At 45.9% G+C, this 16,456-nt stretch overlaps 1 protein-coding gene across 4 annotated transcripts in view; it reads left to right on the top strand.

Moving 5' to 3' along the window:
- Nucleotides 1-15,087, top strand: part of LOC118385149 (gamma-aminobutyric acid receptor subunit alpha-3-like) — a 138,928-nt gene extending 123,841 nt beyond the window's left edge. For 3 of the 4 annotated variants that reach the window (XM_052521053.1, XM_052521051.1, XM_052521052.1), the window contains one exon: nucleotides 9,673-15,087. In XM_052521053.1, the coding sequence (XP_052377013.1) occupies nucleotides 9,673-10,017 (345 nt within the window). In that variant the 3' untranslated portion in view covers nucleotides 10,018-15,087. The remainder of the gene's footprint in view (nucleotides 1-9,672) is intronic. The other variant, XM_052521054.1, reaches the window with a different exon arrangement.
- The last annotated feature ends 1,369 nt before the right edge of the window (nucleotides 15,088-16,456 follow it).

Raw genomic sequence — 16,456 nt, 5'->3', positions numbered from 1 at the left:
TATCTATCCTCCCCTGATAACCTCCTGAAAAATGAGCGTCTTCAGAGCTAATGGCTCAGAGATGCGGAGAGGGAAGCCGAGCAGAGCTCTCATATTGTATTGTAGTGGGAATGAGGAATGATGGTACCTGGGAAACACTGATAGAAAGTCCCATCCCGGCCTCCTGAAGAAGGCAGCCCTGGGTAATCTGTAAAGAGACGCTTTATTTATTCATTAACAGCCCAACAGAGGAGGATCTCTGGGCCTGAACACAACAGAGTGAGCAGCAGGGGTTGGGGAAGGACAAAACCCAGAGCAGGTATCCTGAGCACAGAAACGACGCTGTATCTCACACACAGAGACACACACAGCACATAAACACAGTGTCCATCCCACACAGAGACACACACAGCACATAAACACAGTGTCCATCCCACACAGAGACACACACAGCACATAAACACAGTGTCCATCCCACACAGAGACACACACAGCACATAAACACAGTGTATCTCACACACAGAGACACACACAGCACATAAACACAGTGTACATCCCACACAGAGAGACAAGATAGAGGGAGACAGTGAGAGACAGTGATAATTAAGGCAGGGGGGGGGTTATATGAAGAGCTCATTAAACATTGTGATTTTGACATTCAGGGGCTGTAAACATGAACTCCTGGGAAGTTTTGAAAGTGGAATATCTGAGACTCGATTTAGAAGTCTTCTCTTTGGTCTTTTAAGTGTGCTCCTGTCAGCCCAAGTCAACATGTAGAAATGTCTCAGGAGTATGAAGGACTCGCAAACATCAGTCAAGCCCATTATCCCGTTATTCCTTAAGTTATTTGCAAGTTGACTTGTTTGCCGTCTGGATGATTGGCACCATGGCATATTGCTGACAGGAAACGTTCCTGTAGAGTCACTCGGGACAGATGATTCTGCGAATTAAAATGCAGTAAGTGGAGACGTGTTTTGTCTTGTTGGCAGCAGCAGGACGTCTGTCCTGTGTTCTATGAGTTGTGTTGAGCAGGCAGTTTGTGGTGATGGATACATGAGGGTAGGGGTCACTCGGAGAGCGATAGCATGTGCATCACCATCCCTCAGCTTCAGGAGAGCTGGGGGATTAAAGGCTGCCCACTTTATCCACGTTTAAAGGCTTCACAGAGGACGACGTGGGTATGAAGTCAGAGTGCAATCAAAAGGTCGTTCCCCAGAGATGGTGGAAGGACGCTTGGCTGAGTGTCCTGTTGGGGATGGCATTCCTGGTCATCAGATGCTATGGCCGCAGCCTCCTCTCCTGAGAAGGTCAGATGGTGACCTCATTGAGAGGCTGTCTCAGTTGGTGCTGGGAGTGGACAGCCAGAGGAGGGTCGATGTTAGGTCATTTAGCTCAGTGGCTGTGGAGCTCCTCTGACTCTCACTGGTGCCCTTTTTTGTCAGACGTGTCCTGTTAGACATGCCAGCCCTGTTATCCTGGGCAGCAGCAGCAGTAGCAGTAACTCTCATACAACCTAATGAGGTTTCTCTCTCCTCTCCTCTCCACTAGAGACCCAGGGCGTTACTCAGGGATTCAGGCACAGACGTGTTGGTCGGTCAGCTTTCTGTGATTATTGACTAATAAGAAATTATTGAATTAGAAACATACACTGAGTATACCAAACAATAGGAACACCTTCCTAAAATTGAGTTGCATTCATCAGGGCGTGGACTCTACAAGGTGTCGAAAGCATTCCACAGGGATGCTGGCCCATGTTGACTACAATGTGTTCAAGTTGGCTTGATGTCCATTCTTGATACACACGGGAAGCTATTGAGTGTGAAAAACACAGAAGCATTGCCGTTCTTGACTCAAACCGGTGCGCCTGACACCTACAGTACTACCATACCCCGATCAAAGGCACTTCAATCTTGTGTCTTGACCATTCACCCTCTAAATGGCACTCATACACAATGAGAAGGGGGAGAAGTTATGAGAGGAGGGAGAAGGTGTGAGAGGAGGGAGAAGGTGTGAGAAAATGGAGGGAGAAGATGTGAGAGGTGGGAGAAGGGGGAGAAGGTGTGAGACTGGGGAGAAGGTTTGAGAGGGGGGAGAAGGTGTGAGAGGAGGGAGAATGTGTGAGACTGGGGAGAAGGTGTGAGAGGGGGGAGAAGGTGTGAGAGGAGGGAGAATGTGTGAGACGGGGGAGAAGGTGGGAGAGGGGGGAGAAGGTGTGAGAGGGGGGAGAATGTGTGAGACTGGGGAGAAGGTGTGAGAGGGGGAGAAGGTGTGAGAGGGGGAGAATGTGTGAGACTGGGGAGAAGGTGTGAGAGGGGGAGAAGGTGTGAGAGGGGGAGAAGGTGTGAGAGGGGATAAGTTGTGAGAGGAGGAAGAAGGTGTGAGAGGGGGGAGAAGGTGTGAGAGGAGGGAGAATGTGTGAGACTGGGGAGAAGGTGTGAGGGGGGGGGAAGGTGTGAGAGGAGGGAGAATGTGTGAGACTGGGGAGAAGGTGTGAGAGGGGGGAGAAGGTGTGAGAGGAGGGAGAATGTGTGAGACTGGGGAGAAGGTGTGAGAGGGGGGAGAAGGTGTGAGAGGGGGGAGAAGGTGTGAGAGGGGGATAAGTTGTGAGAGGAGGAAGAAGGTGTGAGAGGGGGAGAAGGTGTGAGAGGAGGGAGAAGGTGAGGAAGAGAAGGAAAGAGAGAGCGGGAGAAGGAGGAAGGGAGTATAGGACATTAGTGCAAAGAGAGGCAGCATTTACCTTGATTAGGGATTTTAGAGCATGTTTAATTCATGCTGGCTGACAGACAGTCTGTAACACTCTGCAGTAGTAACGAGGCTGGGCTGCATTCAGGTCTATGTAGAGCCCAGCCACCTCTACAGCTGGCAGCGTTCCCAGCAAGCCAGGACACCTGCACGGAAACACACACAAACACACACTTTTCCCCTAACCATGTCTGTGCACAATCCTAGTGCAGCTCCAAAAATATCAGTGTGCGCGCACACACACACACACACACATAGCCCCAAGATGTGCTGACACACGGAAGGACGGACACATGCGTGCACACAGCACAGGATATATACCGTTACTCTTAGCCACAAGACATCCCAACATAGAAACACAGAACCAGAAAGAGGCTGTAAGATGCTCTGTGATCCCTGTGTAAGCTCACAGCAAGACACTCAGCCTTGTGCTTAAAAACACACTCCGATACACAGGCAATATCTCCCAACACTCCCCATTCAGGCCCAAGGAGTGCACACACGCACACAAAAGAGATGATCGTGGATTACAGGAAACAAAGGAGCTGAGCACGCCACAACGAAGGGCTGTAGTGGAGAGGGTCGATAGCTTAAAGTTCCTCAGTGTCCACATCACTAAGGAATAATCATGGACCACACTCGCCAACACAATTGTGAAAAGGGCACGACAATGCCTGTTCCCCCTCAGGAGGCTTCAAAAAGCATCTTGACTGGCTGCGTCACCACTTGGCATGGCAACTGCTTGGTATCCGACAGCAAGGCGTTAGAGGGTAGTGTCTACGGCCCAGTACACCACTATGGCCGAGCTCCCTGCCACCCAGGATCTCTATACCAGGCAGTGTCATTGGAAGACCGTACAAATTGTCAGACTCAAGCCATCCAATTCATAGACTGTTCTCGCGGCTACCGCACGGCAAGTTGTACCGATGCAGCAAGTCTAGAACCAACAGGACCCTGAGCAGCTTCTACCCCCAAGCCATACGACTACATAGTTAACCAAATAGCTACCTGGACTATTTGCATTGACCCTCCCTTTGCACCAGCTCTTTTGACTCATCACATACGCTGCTGCTACTGCTTATTACCTATCCTGTTGCCAAGTCACTTTACCCCTACCTATATGTACATATTTACCTCAATTACCTCGTACCCCTGCACATCGACTCTATACTGGTACCCCGTGTATATAGCCAAGTTATCATTTACTCGTGTTATAATTGTGTATTTATTCCTTGTATTATAATTTTTCTATTTTTCTCTCTGCATTTTTTGGGAAGGGCTGTAAGTAGGAATTTCACTGTTAGTCTCCACCTGTTGTTTACGAAGCATGAGACTAATACAATTTGATTAGATTTGACACTCACACACGCTAAGCAGTCTTCATGCCCCAAGATTGCTGAAAGCATTCATATAATCACACAAAGTTGGTCTGCCCTCAAGAAATGTTTGTGTGCTGTTGTGTATAGTGTCATGCTATGTTTTGAATAACATTACTTTCCAAACAAAGCCCTGTGCTATGGTTACCTCTGCATGTATCTCAGACTACATCACTTAGAATGATACTATGGAGCCCCTCTACACTAGCTGATTGGCAGGTACAGTATGTACTAGCAGGGTGTATGTCAGGTTGGTAGGCTGAGAGCAGACCTGATTCTGGGGATAAATTAGCTTAGGGAGCTGTGGTAAGGGTCATGAGACACTTGTTAATAGTTATCCCTCACTTATGCTGATCTAAGCTGTGGCTATGATATAAGGAGCCCGGGGTGTTGTTGGATCAGGAGGAATCGATAACCTGTGAAAGCCTCAGGGCGTCCAGGGGGCAGCAGCCGACAGAGCCTCTCCACTGATATTGCCATGAGATAGGGCAGAGCCCTGGCCCAGCCCATCAGACGGAGCCCCGGCCCAGCCCATCAGACAGAGCCCCGGCCCAGCCCATCAGACAGAGCCCCGGCCCAGCCCATCAGACAGAGCCCCGGCCAAGCCCATCAGACAGAGCCCCGGCCCAGCCCATCAGACAGAGCCCCGGCCCAGCCCATCAGACAGAGCCCGGCCCAGCTCATCAGATAGAGCCCTGGCCCAGCCCATCAGATAAAACCCCAGCCCATCAGATAAAACCCGCCCAGCCCATCAGATAGATCAGATAGCCATGGCCCAGCCCATCAGATAAAACCCCCAGCCCAGCCCATCAGATAGAGCCCTGGCCCAGCCCATCAGATAGAGCCCTGGCCCAGCCCATCAGATAGAGCCCCAGCCCATCAGGCCCAGCCCATCAGATAGAGCCCATCAGATAGAGCCCGGCCCAGCCCATCAGATAAAAGATAGAGCCCCGGCCCAGCCCATCAGATAGAGCCCTGATAGCCCAGCCCATCAGATAGAGCCCTGGCCCAGCCCATCAGATAGAGCCCTGGCCCAGCCCATCGGATAGAGCCCTGGCCCAGCCCATCCCAGATAGAGCCCCCCTGGCCCAGCCCATCAGATAGAGCCCCGGCCCAGCCCATCAGATAGAGCCCTGGCCCAGCCCATCAGATAGAGCCCTGGCCCAGCCCATCAGATAGAGCCCTGGCCCAGCCCATCAGATAGAGCCCTGGCCCAGCCCATCAGATAGAGCCCTGGCCCAGCCCATCAGATAGAGCCCCGGCCCAGCCCATCAGATAGAGCCCTGGCCCAGCCCATCAGATAGAGCCCTGGCCCAGCCCATCAGATAGAGCCCTGGCCCAGCCCATCAGATAGAGCCCCGGCCCAGCCCATCAGATAGAGCCCTGGCCCAGCCCATCAGATAGAGCCCAGCCCATCAGATAGAACCCTGCCCAGCCCATCAGATAGAGCCCATCAGGCCCAGCCCATCAGATAGAGCCCATCAGATAGAGCCCCGCCCAGCCCATCAGATAGAGCCCCGGCCCAGCCCATCAGATAGAGCCCCCCAGCCCATCAGATAGAGCCCAGCCCATCAGATAGAGCCCTGGCCCAGCCCATCAGATAGAGCCCTGGCCCAGCCCATCAGATAGAGCCCTGGCCCAGCCCATCAGGATAGAGCCCTGGCCCAGCCCATCAGATAGAGCCCCGGCCCAGCCCATCAGATAGAGCCCTGGCCCAGCCCATCAGATAGAGCCCCGGCCCAGCCCATCAGAGAGCCCTGGCCCAGCCCATAGAGCCCCTGGCCCAGCCCATCAGATAGAGCCCCGGCCCAGCCCATCAGATAGAGCAGATAGAGCCCGATAGAGCCCAGCCCATCAGATAGAGCCCCGGCCCAGCCCATCAGATAGAGCCCTGGCCCAGCCCATCAGATAGAGCCCCGGCCCAGCCCATCAGATAGAGCCCCGGCCCAGCCCATCAGATAGAGCCCTGGCCCAGCCCATCAGATAGAGCCCCGACCCAGCCCAGCCTAGCCATCATCACAGATAGACAGACAGCATACTCCTTCTCTGTTTAACACCACTACTGCTACTTTATTCTGAAGCCCCTCTGGGTGGAAGGTTTCCCTGGTAGATTGTTGTTTTGGAATGGATGGTTAAGTTGCTGCTGTATCCTTTGTGCATTATGTAGCCTACTATCCATCCATTCAACTCGTACATCTGAGGTGAAATGCAATCCATTACCCGCTGTGTTAGCCCCCCTGACTGGCCTGCTTATCCAATTGGATCGGCCCGTTCTCCTTGATACTGTGGTTTAAGATAAAAATCAATCATAGTGCCCTGGTTGTTCTATCCCAATTGCCCTTCTTATACGTTGAGCCACACCTTTATGTGCCAGCCAGGTTGGTGCTGATCATTAGTTGATGCAAGCCTGGCAATACTAATGTAATACACCAATTGGATGAATCAGCTGTAGGTGCATTTTTGACAATTGAAAAAGTATCAGCTGAGGATTCCTTAAGGCATGATTTTGAGACCTAACATTGTCTCCAACCCATCTGTTGAATATCCCCTTCCCTTCATTCAGTCCCCCTCTCTTAATCTAATCTAATAATCTGTCCCATATTCAGTACAGTCCCAGTACTATATTCAGTACAGTCCAGTCCTATATTCAGGACAGTCCCAGTGCTATATTCATTACAGTCCCAGTCCTATATTCAGTACAGCCTCAGTCCTGTATTCAGTACAGTCCCAGTCCTATATTCAGTACAGTCCCAGTCCTATATTCAGTACCACTAGTCCTTTATTCAGTACAGTCCCAGTCCTATATTCAGTACCACTAGTCCTATATTCAGTACAGTCCCAGTCCTATATTCAGTACCACTAGTCCTATATTCAGTACAGTCACAGTCCTATATTCAGTACAGTCCCAGTCCTGTATTCAGTACCACTAGACCTTTATTCAGTACAGTCCCAGTCCTATATTCAGTACCACTAGTCCTATATTCAGTACAGTCCCAGTCCTATATTCAGTACCACTAGCCCTGTATTCAGTACAGTCCCAGTCCTATATTCAGTACCACTAGACCTTTATTCAGTACAGTCACAGTCCTGTATTCAGTACAGTCCCAGTCCTATATTCAGTACAGTCCCAGTCCTATATTCAGTAAAGCCCAGTCCTATATTCAGTACAGTCCCAGTCCTGTATTCAGTACAGTCCCAGTCCTATATTCAGTACAGTCCCAGTCCTATATTCAGTACCACTAGTCCTTTATTCAGTACATTCCCAGTCCTATATTCAGTACCACTAGTCCTATATTCAGTACAGTCCCAGTCCTATATTCAGTACCACTAGTCCTATATTCAGTACAGTCACAGTCCTGTATTCAGTACAGTCCCAGTCCTATATTCAGTACCACTAGTCCTTTATTCAGTATAGTCCCAGTCCTGTATTCAGTACAGTCCCAGTCCTATATTCAGTACCACTAGTCCTTTATTCAGTATAGTCCCAGTCCTATATTCAGTACAGTCCCAGTCCTATATTCAGTACCACTAGACCTTTATTCAGTACAGTCCCAGTCCTATATTCAGTACAGTCCCAGTCCTGTATTCAGTACAGTCCCAGTCCTATATTCAGTACAGTCCCAGTCCTATATTCAGTACCACTAGTCCTTTATTCAGTACAGTCCCAGTCCTATATTCAGTACCACTAGTCCTATATTCAGTACAGTCCCAGTCCTATATTCAGTACCACTAGTCCTGTATTCAGTACAGTCCCAGTCCTATATTCAGTACCACTAGTCCTATATTCAGTACAGTCCCAGTCCTATATTCAGTACCACTAGTCCTGTATTCAGTACAGTCCCAGTCCTATATTCAGTACCACTAGTCCTATATTCAGTACAGTCCCAGTCCCAGTCCTATATTCAGTACAGTCCCAGTCCTATATTCAGTACAGTCCCAGTCCTATATTCAGTACCACTAGTCCTGTATTCAGTACAGTCCCAGTCCTATATTCAGTACCACTAGTCCTATATTCAGTACAGTCCCAGTCCCAGTCCTATATTCAGTACAGTCCCAGTCCTGTATTCAGTACAGTCCCAGTCCTATATTCAGTACCACTAGTCCTATATTCAGTACAGTCCCAGTCCCAGTCCTATATTCAGTACAGTCCCAGTCCTGTATTCAGTACAGTCCCAGTCCTATATTCAGTACCACTAGTCCTATATTCAGTACAGTCCCAGTCCCAGTCCTATATTCAGTACAGTCCCAGTCCTGTATTCAGTACAGTCCCAGTCCTATATTCAGTACCACTAGTCCTATATTCAGTACAGTCCCAGTCCCAGTCCTATATTCAGTACAGTCCCATTCCTGTATTCAGTACAGTCCCAGTCCTATATTCAGTACCACTAGTCCTATATTCAGTACAGTCCCAGTCCCAGTCCTATATTCAGTACAGTCCCAGTCCTGTATTCAGTACAGTCCCAGTCCTATATTCAGTACCACTAGTCCTATATTCAGTACAGTCCCAGTCCCAGTCCTATATTCAGTACAGTCCCAGTCCTGTATTCAGTACAGTCCCAGTCCTATATTCAGTACCACTAGTCCTATATTCAGTACAGTCCCAGTCCCAGTCCTATATTCAGTACAGTCCCAGTCCTGTATTCAGTACAGTCCCAGTCCTATATTCAGTACCACTAGTCCTATATTCAGTACAGTCCCAGTCCCAGTCCTATATTCAGTACAGTCCCATTCCTGTATTCAGTACAGTCCCAGTCCTATATTCAGTACCACTAGTCCTATATTCATTACAGTCCCAGTCCCAGTCCTATATTCAGTACAGTCCCAGTCCTGTATTCAGTACAGTCCCAGTCCTATATTCAGTACCACTAGTCCTATATTCAGTACAGTCCCAGTCCCAGTCCTATATTCAGTACAGTCCCAGTCCTGTATTCAGTACAGTCCCAGTCCTATATTCAGTACCACTAGTCCTATATTCAGTACAGACCAGTCCTCAGAGTGCAGGTTGTCAGACCTGTTTACAGATGCTCTGCTACTCATCCTGCTCTGCTACTCATCCTACCATTAACTCTCCAGTGCCACCAGCCCTACCCACTCCTCTGCTCTGCTCCATTTCTCTCGGTGGTACGGAAAATAGCAAGCTTCTCGGAAATTAAACCATGATATTGCCCATGGACTTAATTTTAGCTCATAAACTTGTGACCCGTGTGCTCTGTAACAAGTCTCTTGCACGCCAGGCCCTGGGGTGGCCCTATTCTCACTGTGAACTATGATGTATGTATATTTTGTTGAGGAGGCTCATGTGATTTGCCACTTATTGGAGCGTAAATGCGTAATGTTCTATGACCCTGGCCTTTTGTCCAGGCTGGGAGGGCTACAGCCCCAGTCCATACACTGAGTTCTTTCAGCTTGGTTCTGAACCCAATGTTGTAGAATAGGGATGTCATACTGTTCCCATCATGCATCTTGAGCATCATTGCACCCCAAGTCAAAACAGTCCCTGTTTTGTCATTTTGAGAAGAAGGCCTTTGTTAAGTTGATCCAGCCCTGATTTTCTTTGTTTCTCTTCTCTTTACAGAGAAGAGAATCTGCCTCTCTTTCCAAAAAGGCCAATAACACATTCAACATTGTTGGAACTACATACACCCTCAACGAGGCAAAGGACCCAGGTTTAACCACCGTCTCCAGGAGTGCCACTACAGCTACACACCACCAACACCACCACCACCATCACCATCACAGCCACAAGGTTCCTAAAATGGACGACAATTACGTGGAAGCCATAAAGTCCTACAACCGTGTCAGCAGAGTGGACAAGATCTCTCGCATCATCTTCCCTGTGCTGTTCTTCATATTCAACCTGGTCTATTGGGCCACGTACATCAACAGCAAGCCGCCTCCCAAGTCCACCGCCCACAATTAAACTCGCCCCGGCTGAATATTAGGCTGAGATTGCAGGAGGCCAAGAGATCCACGACATGTTATTGTATCGTTGTTTTGGGCTTCATTTTGATATTTGCGAGTCTCAATAGGTCGCAGACAAACATTCTCGTAGATTTGTATGTACATAGTTGAACTATAAATGTTCATTTGTTGTTACCTGATTATTCGTTTGTTTGATAGAATAGACGGATGGTGTTTTCTTTTCTCTTGACATGATAAAGGGGAGCATGTGTTTGAATCCTTCATGGTAGATCATTACAGAGGATCTGGTCCTGGTAAATCACACTCTCACACACACACACACACACACACACACACACACACACACACACACACACACACACACACACACACACACACACACACACACACACACACACACACACACACACACACACACACACACACACACACACACACACACACACACACACACACACACACACACACACACACCATTCACACTGAATTGCGTCAGGATGCAGCAAGGAGAGCCATTGGCTGCTTGTCGCTATAGCGAGCTCTTATAGCCAGGGGCAGCATGTAGAGTTCCATAGGGACATCATTAATAATCCTCAGTGTCTGCCCTTCCGCTAGCGCTGAATCTCAACAGACCCAACGCAATATCATCTGGAATTGCTTTTGTGTCCTATCGGGCCTGCCTGTGTATTTTCCAGTCCAGAGACTCCTATTGTTTTAACTGGCTGAGTATGTTTAAAGAGAAAGAAGCAGTGTGCCTTTTTGAATACCCACATCATCAAAATAAAGATTTTCTCACACACAAACACATACATACAGTACATACACACACACAAACACATACATACAGTACATACACACACACACAGATACATATGGAGACTATATGGTTTAGGTCTGTGTGGCGGCTCCCCCTTCTCTCCCTCCACCTACAGCCCACGGTCCCTAGGGGACATGGTCAGCGAGGTGAATTCTCCAAACACATATCATGCTTCAGGCCTATGTAAAGTAGAGGGGAAGCTGCAGAGAATAGTGATTCACTACCACTGGATGAAATGTAATCATAATGTGACTGATGCAGCATTATAAAATATTCTCTATGTACATTCTCATGTATTGCTTACAGGGGTCAGCCTCAGTGAGCCACATACAGTAGCTCATTGACTTGTCATGATATATTGTGAATTCGTTTTTTGTTTGCTGTTGAAGTGCTTTGAGATTCTATGAAAAGCACTATAGACGTTTAATGAATGATTATTTTGATGTATGGCTTGCATAGTATTCTGACACATCATCAGCTCAGACTGACTTCTAATATAGATAATATAGACAACATTTATATAGTAACACTTTCATCTGTTCATTTTGTCAACCATGTTCTACCTATAGTAAATATTCTGGGCTTTAGTCGGTAGCCCTTTCCTGCAGTCAAATGACCTAGTGGCCTCATGGGTGTTATTCATATTTGTCATGATATCATAACTAATTAACATTATTTCAATAAACCTGATCCAGTGTTTCTAAGTCAAACAGTTTTGTTATATTTGAGTCTTCTGTAATGTATATAAAAAGTCATATTGGGATGCAAACTTAAAATGTAATACATTTCAACTCTATATCTGACATGGTACACAGGTGTCCTCTTTTTGTTAAGCCCATAACCATGTGTGTGAGGTGTATACTTTTGTTTCAAAGTAGATGTGTTTAAGACTACCCAGAAACACTCTGTGTGACCCTGATTCGGCCCACTGCAGTACAAGGTTAACGGTTATTTTCTGATGAGAGCTTTGACCCTTGTGTTCATTTCTTCGTGAGATTGTGATACACGTTTGAGGTCTGATTTAGAAAAGGCTACTTCTTTTTCAATATGATCATTTCCCGTGTTGTCTCATTCCCATTCTATAGATTCTGGTTGAATTTTGTGTGTAACTTATGATTTGCAAAACAAAGGTGACTGTGGACAGGAAAGCGCATGTTTTGTTCAACATACCACACTGCAGGCCGCAAATCAATCGAAACGTTGTTCAACTGTTTTACACATCCACATACGTAAAGCAGGGGTGAAGGAGAGGCAGATGCTATGCTAAAATATGTTGTGCTCAAGTCATACAGCTTGTGGGTGAAAGTAATGACGTTTGCGCAGGACTTTTCCCACGTGTTTCCAGAGTGCTCTGTGATTGTTACACAGATGACTTGCCCTGAACCCAACATGCAGTATGTTCTCAACCATCTCTCAAAACAAGACTATGTTCAAAGGAGAATGGATAGAATGTGTTAAAAACAAAAACCATGTACAATGTAACAAACATATGCATGACAGTCTGTACGTGTGGAAGTCTGCAACCTTCAGTAATGATATTTGTCATATTGAAATCTTAAGGCTTAGTCTTGTATCAGTGTTTCAGTTGCTCACTAAGATACTGTGTAGTATAAAGCTCTGTTGAAGCTGAGGATTTTCCTTCTAGCAGGTTGATAACTACAGAAAGGACACCTAATCATCATAAAATCATATATATATAAGGAATATATTTGTATATGAAGACATACATAGTAAATCATTTTATGCTAATTAACACATACAATATAAGACATATACATGTTATATATGATATAGCCTATACAGTGTCATAACAAATGTTGATGGGTAGAAACCAGTAGACAAACAAATAGACAAATGAATCAAATGTTTAAACTAAGGGCAAATACTCTAATTATTCCCCAAAATAATAGTATTAAGTTGTGCATTTCTGTATATACTGTGAATACAACTGAAATAGAGAGTTTGTGGACTATAACTAAGTCAGGTTAGTACTTTTTGGTATTGATCAGCTCTGAAGCCACTTCAATGCTATGAGACATTGACATTGGTGATGCGTGGCTTCGCAGCAAGATCAGTACCTTGCGTGTACTTTTCATACCTAACTCCGGATGCCTTGTCTGCAATTGATGCTGCTGTACATACTGTACCCTGTTCTCCTGTGATTGAACTGCATGTCCCAAAGCACTGGGGGAGTGGAGACTGCCTCCACACAGAGAGCTCCCAGATGACTAGGGACTCTGGCAGTAGGTCTCTGTATTGGCCGTGCTTGTCGTTGCAATCCCATGTTGAAGCATCTATCCCGTTACTCTCAATGACAGGACCCTGTATGTTAAAGAGCCCTTTCTCCTTTGTCTGCTCACTGCTCAGAAAGTTGTAAATGGCAGTTGGGATTTCAAGGACATTGTATGTGGACTCGTGTATTAAGTAACCATACAAAAGGGTGAGGGGGAAAAAACCTTTAAACAGCAAAAAAATGAAATAAATCTGCCCGAGTCATCTGGTGAGTTTTGACATGTGTCTCATTGAAACATAAATCTTGCGCCTCTTGGTGGTTACCTCTGTCATTTGGACTGTATTCTAGCGCATGCTATTCATTTTGTTTTCGTGGTGTTCGCACTGTGATTCAATGCAAAAAGAAGGACGGAACAAGGAAATCCCATATGGGACAAGGCACCGACTGCACAATCTGTGTTGGCATTCTTGATTGCACCAAGGAACAGTCACCTGACACTTGGAGTGTCTTTTCTGTGATGTACTGCATACAAATACAAGGACAGCAGATGGAGACTATAGATATTATACAGGAGTGTCCACACTTTTTTATTTAGTGGAGAAGGGAGCGGGTGATGTGAATCACCCCACAGCTGAAATATAGTCGTGAGTCAATGATGATGAAATGTCTGCCTCAATATGTACCGTTTATGATTTGTTGCCTCAACCATTCAGTATATCTCCATTATTTCCAGATGATTTGTTGTGCCAAATGACCTTTTCGAAAAAAAGAGAGTAGAGAAATGATGTGCCCAAGGATATTTCATCGTTTCATGTTTTGCTCTCAGAGAGATTTGGTTTGGCATTAAAAATATCTGAAGGGCGTTAATTAAGACACAATTTGATAAAGCAGGCGAGTTGTGTGGGAGATTACATTTGCATAGCCAGACCCTGACCTGTTTCACATGCATCGAGGCGTTGATGATGGACATTCTCCATATTATGCGTCAACAGCTGACCCATTCGCATCAGTAAATGATCTAATGGCAGGGGTAAAACACTACTCGATAGTGTGTCATTTCAGATGCTCAGCCAAATTATTGCTTAGGATAGTCAAGTGACTCTAGCATGGATCCTGCACAAGGATCTGTCAACTACAGTGTGGAACTGTGCACAAACAGTATGTTGTCAGACAAGACAAACAGAAGGTCAAAGTCATTCTCTAGTGGTTCACTACCTGTTCAGTATTGAATTATATAAGGAGGTGGACCATCTAGTCCATTATATTTAGAGCCAAATAACCTCTCTTTTTTTTCTCTGCACGCATTAGAGAAAAGAAGGACGTGTGGAAAATGTGCCATGAATATCGGAGGTTCTACAGTAGAATAGTTTTGACTATAACGTGGCTAGGTTGCTTTTCCTTGCTATGATAAAAGACATGATCAATTATACATGAAGTATCAGAGTTTTATTCATAACCACAGTTTTCTGACTGTACTACGTTTGGATTGGTGTACTGCACTGTGAATGCTGCACTATCCCTGTGACCCCAAAGTTAATTAAGCCAAGCACATTTTACATCTTTCATCACAGTGACCTAGTTTCAGGAAACAGTGAGCTTGCATATTTAACCTGTGTGGAAACCTGCGGCTTCTTCTGAATCTTATGCGGCACTGTGCTCTGTCCTGCTGTGTTAAAGGATGCAATGATCAAATACACAATTATTCAGCTGATCAGTAGCCAACATATCTGATGTGATTTGATGTTATTGTTGATATGAAGGCAGAGTGTCTGCGAGGGGGTTTATTTGACGACTCCTGTGTTGCTGTTTTTTTTTTTTTAAAGACTACAGTGTAATGGTGACGTCAATCTGTCAGAGGTGGAGTTGTTTTTTTGTAGAACCCTGACTGAAAATGTTGATTTTTCTCTGTTGTGAAGGTTTCTTTGTGAGGCTAATGACAACACGGAAATTATGTTTTTAACCTACCTTTGTCCAGGTTTCTTCTGTTTTTTACGTTGAATAAAGACACAGTATTTTCATTTGCCGCTTGGTATTCAATTGTCAATGTGAAAGTGATTAAATAAACTATTGAATGCAGTAACCCCATTCTACTTTTTAGTTGCTGACATTAGTATTCAAAGTTGAATATGTACTTCGTATAGGCATAACGCATTAGGTATGAGGTGTCTATGCTATGCTCAATATGGGCCCTTAACTAAGGGAGTCTCCATGTTTGCTGTTGGAAAGAAGTGATTGAGTGTCTATACCGATGAAATATGTATTATTGCGATGTCCTATTCTTTTTGAGCCCAGTGCGTACACTGCCTTCAGAATGAGCAGCACTGAGTATCTGTGTGCTGGGTGTATGGACCTAATCCATCTTTTAAAAGGAGTGGACCTTCTGAATCCTCTTTGGCCATCACTCATCTCAAAGAAATCCAATCAAACAAGCAGGAGCACGGTCTGACTGTTTTTCAATCAATACCAACTGCAATACTTGGTCATTTTACATTAAGTAAAATTGTGTGATTTGCTTGAGCTCTTTAAAAGCATTTTTTGTGGTAGTTGAAGAAGTTGACTTAAATGAACCAGGTAATGCCCAGTCAGAAGTTTCATCATTAAAAGAGAAACATAAATGCTCATACATGAGTTCATGTTCGAACAAATACCATATACGTGAACACTATTTATATTTCCTAACATAAATACGGTAATGCCGTGACATACTGTACTCCTTTTTATGAACTGGGTGGTTCGAGCCCTGAATGCTGATTGGCTGACAGCCATGGTATATAAGACCGTATACTATGGGTATAACATAACATTTATTTTTACTGCTCTGATTACGTTGGTAACCAGTTTATAATAGCAATAAGTCAACTCGGGAGTTTGTGGTATATGGCTAATATACAACGGCTAAGGGCTGTATCCAGGCACTCCGTGTTGGGTCGTGCTTAAGAACAGCCCTAGCCATGGTATATTGGCCATATACCACACCCCCCCCCCGTGCCTTATTGCTTAAATATTCTCCTCTTCAACAGCATGTGATGTTTCAGTATTTTGTTACAAAATAATATTTGAAGGTACTGTATATCCAAATAGAGTATGTAGGGATTGAGAAAGCACCAGGTCCCTGAGTGTCCGTGTGTTTTCATGCGTGTCTCTATGGGCGCGTGTGTGTCTGTGTGCACTCTCTTCCTTCAGGCTGCTCATCCATTATGAGGACGTCTGGTCGTCTGCAGGCTGTGTCCTCTGTCCTCTGGGACTGTCGGTTACATCACCTTGTCACCAGTGGTCAACACACCAGGAATCTCACAGCTTCTCCTCTCTTCTGCCTTGAGGAGGTCTGGGCTCTGTAGAAGGGATTCATATGGAGCCGTTTGTGACGGGTCAAACCTGGGGAGGATT

The sequence above is a fragment of the Oncorhynchus keta genome, chromosome 6 (assembly GCF_023373465.1).
Source record: "Oncorhynchus keta strain PuntledgeMale-10-30-2019 chromosome 6, Oket_V2, whole genome shotgun sequence".
Taxonomy (NCBI): Eukaryota; Metazoa; Chordata; class Actinopteri; order Salmoniformes; family Salmonidae; genus Oncorhynchus; species Oncorhynchus keta.
This window is presented reverse-complemented; position numbering and strand designations above follow the sequence as displayed.